Raw genomic sequence first — 7823 nt, 5'->3', positions numbered from 1 at the left:
TTAATAAGAAGTCGGAGGAGGCGTGCAGGTCCAATCCTGTGTGTCTTCCGACAGGCTCTCCTCCCTTTCTCCTCGACTCTGGTTGGCCTTGTCCCCATACTTGTGGGGGCCCTGGGAACGGGGGCCCATCTTCACGTTTTTTTGAACCACTTGGTGTTGTTCTGTGAGCGGCGGAAGGAGTCGCCCTTTGATATCTCTAATGGAACGGCAGAGAGCAGCCTTATGATATCCCTTGGAACAGCGGGAACAGAGGGAGTCTGTACTCTGGGGGCCCTTATCCCTGTCCGGGGCTTGGCAGTCCTTTTTTAAATGTCCCGGTTGACCGCATTTAAAACAAACTCTCTGGTTCCGCCCCTGTCTTGGCTGTCCCTGTCTAGGCAGTCTCTGCGACTGGAGGATGGCAGCTGCCAGCCCTGCATTGGTCAGGGGTCCCCCGAGTTCTCGACAAACTCTGAGCCAATCCTGTACACCTTTACCTTTTCTGGGCGCTATGGCCGCGCGGCATTCCTGGGTCGCCTGCTCAAAAATCAGTTGTTCAACAAGAGGCGCAGCCTGATCAGGGTCCCCAAAGATGCGCCCCGCTGCTTCTGTCATTCGAGCCACAAAATCTGAGAATGGTTCCTGAGGTCCCTGAATGATCTTAGTAAGTTGTCCAGAAGCTTCCCCTTTTTTGGGGAGTGCCTTCCAAGCCTTAATGGCAGTGCTAGAAACTTGAACATAAGCACCCCATGGGAAAGCCGTCTGATCAGCGGCAAATGGGCCCTGGCCTGTTAACATATCAAAGGTCCAATCTCGCTGCTCGGGGGTCAGTGCAGCAGCGTTTGCCCTGGCTTGAGCTTGTGCAGCCTCATGCCATAGCGCCTTCCATTCCATGTATTGACCCATGGTAGGGAGCGCTGCCTTAGCCAACATTTGCCAGTCAGCGGGTGTCATAGCCACACCAGCAAACCTTTCTAGCATTACTAGAGTAAAATTGGCATTTACACCATATTTTCTAACCGCCTCTGCTAGATCCTTAATTTGGGTGTACTCGACGGGGGCATGAACTCTCCCTCCGCCCTCAACCTCAAAAACTGGGAAGGCAGCTTGAACCTTTTTCCTCACTTTATCAGAGAGGAATGAGAAGGGATTAGAAGACTGCACGTAAGGAGGAGGCGCCGAAGGTGCAGGCCGTGCGGGGGCCACTGGGGGCGGCCGGCATTTCCACTCCCCGAGTGGTCTCCGCCGCCTGTCGGGATGATATCTCTCCTCCTCGTACCTGGCAGCTTCCTCCTCCAAATCGGATTCCTCACTAGGGCTGAGGGGATCGGAGTCGGACTCATCCAGATTTAAATCTTCTAATTCTTGTTTTAAGGCCCCCAGCTCTTGCATAGGGTAGAGGCCTCCTTCTTTCCCTTCCAACTTTTGTCTGGGTTTTGAAATCCCTCCTTTACCGGCAGATGTGCCGGGAGTGTCACCCTGTTGTTTTATAATCTCTCCCTCGTCCGTAGACTTACCGGGAGGGCCCTTTCTTTTATGGGAGATGTCTCTCCTCCTGCGGGTACCCATCCTCTCACTCCGTTCAGTTTCTGACATGCTGTCTTGGACCTCCTCTAATGTATTTTGCCCTACTATCACTACCGGTTTACAGCCCTCATCTTCTAAGCAATTTTTAATAAACTTCCAAATGGTCTTGGTGCCCTGACGGAGGTCTCCCTCTGCGTACTTGCGGTCAAGGTCTCTGCCTAGTTTGTTCCAAGAGCTCAAAGTCAAGGAGCCGGAACAAGCAAACCACGGCGCTACACGATCTACCTCTTTTACAAAATTTTTGAGCACACGGCCCCCTACCTTTATATCACGTTGTCTCAGCACGGCCTCTAACGCGGTAACCATGGACTGAGTGGAACCCATAACGCGCCCCACTCCGTGGGAGGCGCTGTGAGACGCACCGTTCCCTTACGTACTAGAGGCTCACACAGGTCTCTGGTGCAGCTGCTTATCTACGTCAGTCTGACCACACCAACGGGCGATTTCAAAACCTTTTAAACCAACCGGATTAACCCCAGACCAAGAACAGGCATACCTCTCCGAACTTACCCTCCTGCAGTTCTGAATCCTCCCTGTCTCCAGGGGGTCTCCGAAGGTGCTGACGATGACACAAGTTCCCGGGTTTCGGCACCAAATGTCCCGCGCTACCGTCTCGCCAGCAAGAACGACGCGGCACACAAAGGATCCTTCTGCAGATCAGCTTTAATGCATCTTGAGAGGGAGAGCATAAGCTTGCCAAAAATGGAGACCCCGAGCGAGGGAACCCGCGCCCTTTATATAGAGACTGCTCCTCGCCTAGGACGTGCTCCTACCTTATTGGTGGCGGCCTAATCGGCCCAGGCGTGTTACCGAGCAGCCCTGCCCTCCACCAGAAATCAGCGCCATCTTGTAATGGCGATTTCGGGCAGCTCCTCACACTAGTCAATTTTAGAATATTTTTATTCCCTCAAAAAGAAATCTCTTACCTTTGAGCAATCGCCTCCTATACTCCCATTCCACAAGCCTTAAGCAACTACTGATCTACATCGTCTTGTTAGATTACCCTATGTGGGACATTTTGTTAGAACAAAATCATATAATACATGATCTTTTGCGACTGGCTTCTTTCACTTAGCATGGTGTTTTCAAAGTTGATCCATGAATAATATTCAATACATATACCACACTTGGTTTATCTGTTAGTTGATGAATGTTGGGATTATTTCCACTTTTGGCTATAATGACTAATGCTGCTATAAATATCCAACTATAATTTTTGTGTGAGCATGTGTTTTCCTTTCTCTTAGGCATAAACATAGAGTGGAATTGTTGGGTCATATGGCAACTCTGTGTTTTTTTCTTTTAGGAAGTTCCATACAGTTGTTCAAAGCGACCAGCAGTGTTTGAGCGTTCTGATTTCCCCACATCCCTGCCAGTACTTGGTATTAAACGATGTTTTCATTTCAGCCACTATGTTGGGTTTGAAGTAGTATCTTATTGTTTTTCATTTGAATTTTCTCAGTGATTAATGATGTTGACCATCTTTTCATACGATTATTGCCTAGTTTTATATCTTCTTCTGAGTAATGTCAATTCAGATCATTTGCCCATTTTTTAATAGTTATTCATCCTTTTATTCTTCACATATTCTAGGCACAAGTCCCTTATCACATATATGTCTTGTAAATATTTTTCCCATTGTGTAGATTGTATTTTCACTTTATTGACGGTGTTCTTTGAGAGCATGAACCTTTTCACTGTTGGTAAAGTCCTAATTATCTATTTTTTCATTTGTTGCTCATGTTTTTGTTGTCACCATCTGAGAATCCTTTGACAAATCTGAGGTCACAAAGATTTATTCTTATATTTTCTTATAAGAATTTATAGCTTTAGCTCTTACATTTAGTTTTTTATCCATTTGGTGTTAATTTTTTTATATGATGTGAAGTAAAGTTGCAAGTTCATTTTCTTCCTTGTGGCTTTCTAATTGTCCCTAAAAAATTTGTAAAAAAGAATATTCTTTTTCACCACTGAATGGCCTTGGAACCCTTGTCAAATATCAACTGGCTGTATATACTTGTTTTTTTTTCTGCCCTCTCAGCTCCATTTCATTGATTTATATGCATATCCCTATGGTCGAACCACAGTTTCTTGATTACTGTTGCTTTGTGTTAAGTTTTGAAGTAGGGAACTGCAAATCTTCCTGCTCTGTGCTTTCTCAAGATTATTCTGGCTAATCTGGGTCTCTTGCAATTATGTATGCATTTTAAAATAAGCTTGTCAATTTCTACAGAAAAATCTGCTGGGTTTGTGATAGATATTGCATTGAATCTGGAGGTTGACTTGGGGGGTATTGCCATCTTAATAATTTGTCTTCTGATCCATGATCACACGATGTTTTACCATCTACTTAGATCTTGTTTAATTTCTTTCAAAAGTCTTTTATGGTTTTCAGATGTAAAGTTTGCAACCCTTTTGTTAAATTTACTTGTAAACATTTTCCTCTTTTTGGTGCAATTGTAAATGGACTTATTTTCTTAATTTTTATTTTTAAGTATAGTATTTAGAAATCAAGTGTTTAGAGAGACAAATGATTGTTGTATACTGATCTCGTATCTGCCTATTTTGCTGAGCTTGTTTATTAGTTCTAACAGTTTTTTAGTGGATTTCTTCAGATTTTTTATGTACAAGTTTACGTCATCTTTAGATAGAGACAGTTTTACTACTTCCCTTCCATTCCTGATGGCTCTTCTTTTTTTTTTTCTTTCTTTTTTTTTTAAATTTTAACTTATCAATATTCAGTGTAGTTGATTTTCATGTCCCTTTATCAATTCCTCCTTTTCCCTCTTCCCGCTACCCCCTCAATCAACATCATATCTGTTTACATGTCCTAACATGTTTAAGGAATTGTTGATTGTTGTACACTCTTCCCCACCGCCCTCCCTCCCATTGATTTGTTTGTATATTTATGGATTTATTTTTATTAACTCCTACAAATAAGTGACAATATGCAGCATTTCTCTTTCTTTGCCTGGCTTATTTCACTTAATATAATTTTCTCTAAGTCAATCCATGGTGCTGTGAACGGTAGTATTTCATTTTTTTTTAATAGCAGAGTAGTATTCCACTGTGTAGGTATGCCACATTTTCCTTATCCACTTGTCCGACGATGGGCATTTAGGCTTGTTCCAACTCTTGGCTATTGTAAATAGCACTGCAATAAACATGAGGGTATAGGTATCCTTTGAACATGATGATTTCCACTCCTCTGGGTATATTCCCAGCAGCGGAATAGCTGGGTCATATGGTAGATCTATCTGTAATTGTTTGAGGAATCTCCATACCATTTTCCATAAAGGCTGCACCATTTCACAGTCCCACCAACAGTGTGAGAGTGTTCCTTTTTCTCTGCAACCTCATCAGGATTTATCATTCTCACTCTGGATATTAGCCACCCTAACTGGAATGAGATGATATCTCAAGGTGGTTTGGATTTGCATTTCCCAAATGCTGAGTGATGTTGAGTATATTTCTTGTGAGAGTGGCCTACTAGCAATAAATTTTCTCAGTTTTCGTTTTTTGTGGGAATGTCTTTATTTCACCTTCATTTTTGAGATAGTTTTTCTGGATGTAGTATTATGTGGGTGTAATGTGAGGTTATATAACCAGTAAAACTGGTATAGGTAATTTAAAACACTTAGATCAACTAGGCTCCACCTGAGAATACAAATTCAAAAAATAAAATGTATATTTTTATTATATTCTACATTATCATCAGAGAGAAGACAAATACCTGTTCTTATTCGCCTAAGGATTCACATACGCAAGGATTCTTATTAAAAATGCTTCTGAGGTGAAGTTTATTTGAGAAGGGTTTTTGTTTGAGTGTGTGCTTATGTGTGTATTTATATGTGTGTGTATAGTGGAAGATCAAGCTCTTCTCTGGGAATTCCTGTGTTCCCTGTTGTGAGAATTATGTAAGCATTTTCAGGTGTAATAAATTAAACCGACTACAATATGAATTTGTATGTAAGAAAATTTATTAAATTTATAAATTTTATTATAAAAATTTACCAAATTTATTAAACCCTTTCAGGTGCAGAAAAAATATTATACCTTCATAGCCTTAGGAAAAAATACTTTTTCACTTTCTCACCCATAGACATACAGAGAACTTTGAACTTCAGTTCTACAATCTGAGCAAGGAGTCAAATGCAAATACAGACACAAGTACATATGCAAACAAGCCTTGTGGGGAAAAAAAGGTGAATCATTGTATGGAGATGACTGAGAATGGGTACTGGGTCACTTTAATCATTTTATTTGGAGTTTTCTCCATTCTTCAGGTAATCGTGTCCTTTCCCATTCACTTTGGAATTCCCTCACCCCAAACCACTGAATTAATTAAACAAAAGATACATTTCCAACACACTATTTCACATTCTGAAGGTATCACAGGGTTTCTCTGTTGAGCCTTGTTAGCAAAGCTAGAAAAACAATCACTGAACCGAGAGAGAAGTTTACCAGTCTCTTCCCTGGAGATGAAAATTTTATTCATGAATTCCATCAGAAAACCAGACCAGGCCTTTCAGAATCCAACTTGAAAAAAAAAAACTTGAATAAGCCAAACTTACCAGTTTGCAGCCAGTGTTTTGTCACCACTGAGAAAAACAGTCAAAAAAAATATGTATATATATATGTGCCTGAGAGCGTTGAGTAGGCACCATACTCGGAAACATGAAAGCATAGAAATTGAATTTAGTCCTCTACATCTTGCTGAGAATGCCTCATGAGTCATAATAGCTCAGGAATCAGGGAGTTCAGGGAGAAGTGCAAACAATCACAAAGGCAAGCTGCTCATTAAATTTACTAATCAAGTAACTGCTCTCCAATTCAGTGGATGATCAAGAGATGAGCAGATCTTGGTAGGTCCACGAGAGACATCAAACTATAATTTTAAAAAAATCAGTGTCCCAGAGACCTCCAGTTCTGGCCAAGCTAGAGTATGTCCACTCCTCCTAGGTGGTCCCTCTACGTCAAAACACTCTGAATACAACAGAGCAGACAAGCAAATGGAACTCCAGAGTGTGGGAAAGAGGAGGCAGACCGGCTAGTGCACTCAAGACTTGAGTAAGGACACAGCAGTGATTTCTTTTGTTTTTCTTATCTCCTACCAAATGTCCCAGACAGGGCACTACGGAAGTCTCCAACCAAGAACCACCAACACTCACAGACATGAACCTCTAAGTAAAGCCCATTCCCTTACACAAAACAAAAACAAAAGCAAAGACAGAAAAAGGGTGTTCTAAAAACCAAAAACCCTGTTTTTGGCAAATATCCCTCCTCCACTGCAGACAAACTCCAGTGGAAAGCCTCAGCTCTAACTCCTGAGGTTTTAGAGACCAAAAGGGAAGCTGATCTTCTGCCCTAACCAGCCTCTCTGACGCCAGTGGTCATGATCCCATTCCCCTGTCAGGGTATTGTCAGTGAGGTCCAGCAACAAGCTGAGCCTTTACCTCCACCCAACATCAATGATCCTGAACAAGGCAGTGCAAGTTGGGACTAGTATGCATTCCATTTATCCCCATCTCTGGTGTCAGTGATGGCCAGTAGAAAGTTGAACCTCCACACCCATCCAACATCAATGAGGTGGTATGAGGTGGGGCTAGTCAACACTCCACCTTCCCTCTTACCACTCCTGTGTGAGCTAGGCCTGATTCAGAGCTGAGCTTCTTTCTTCCTCCACCTCTCATCAGGATGGAATGAGGTGACAGCAGGCAGGGTAGGTTGACACTCTGCTTTCCCCCTTCTTCCCCTGATGTCCTCAGAGACCAGTGGGGAACTAGGTTTCTGACTCGCACCCTATAGCAACAAATTATTGAGTCAGCAACCCAGTTCCCCCTTTCTGAGTGATAGCAGGCCCTGTGGAGATGGAGCTTACGTTCCCTACGTTGAGGCAACCAATGTGTTGTGAATTGGTGCCCCTCTTTCATTGGAAAGATGTCACTGCAACTGGGGTAACAGTTCATCTCTCACCCTAGCCAACTGCAAAGAGGTAAGGAAACTCAGAAATCCATTTTTTCAGTGTGGTATCAGAACACAAATCTCTATGTTACACCAAAGACTCACGCCAAAAGTGGAGATTAAACTTAGGATCCAGGGTCTCACAAAGTGGTTTCCAAATATCCAGGATGCAATAGAAATTCACCACACCAAGAACCAAGAAAATGACATGCTGAATAATAAAAGACAACCTACAGATGCCAACACTAAAGTGAATAAGATGTTGGAATTTTCTGACGAGCTTTGGAAGTGAC

General features: G+C 42.5%; 1 protein-coding gene across 1 annotated transcript; it reads right to left on the bottom strand.

Annotated features, from left to right (window-relative positions):
• Positions 1–1116, bottom strand: LOC134367612 (igE-binding protein-like; the record flags this gene model as incomplete). Its single annotated transcript, XM_063084361.1, has 1 exon — positions 1–1116. A coding segment is annotated over one exon (1116 nt), but the record flags the coding sequence as incomplete, so codon positions are not given.
• Between the last annotated feature and the right edge of the window lie 6707 nt (positions 1117–7823).

Source organism: Cynocephalus volans, chromosome X (genome assembly GCF_027409185.1).
Source record: "Cynocephalus volans isolate mCynVol1 chromosome X, mCynVol1.pri, whole genome shotgun sequence".
NCBI lineage: Eukaryota > Metazoa > Chordata > Mammalia > Dermoptera > Cynocephalidae > Cynocephalus > Cynocephalus volans.
The sequence above is the reverse complement of the archived record's forward strand: the minus strand, read 5'-3'. Positions and strand labels throughout refer to the sequence as shown.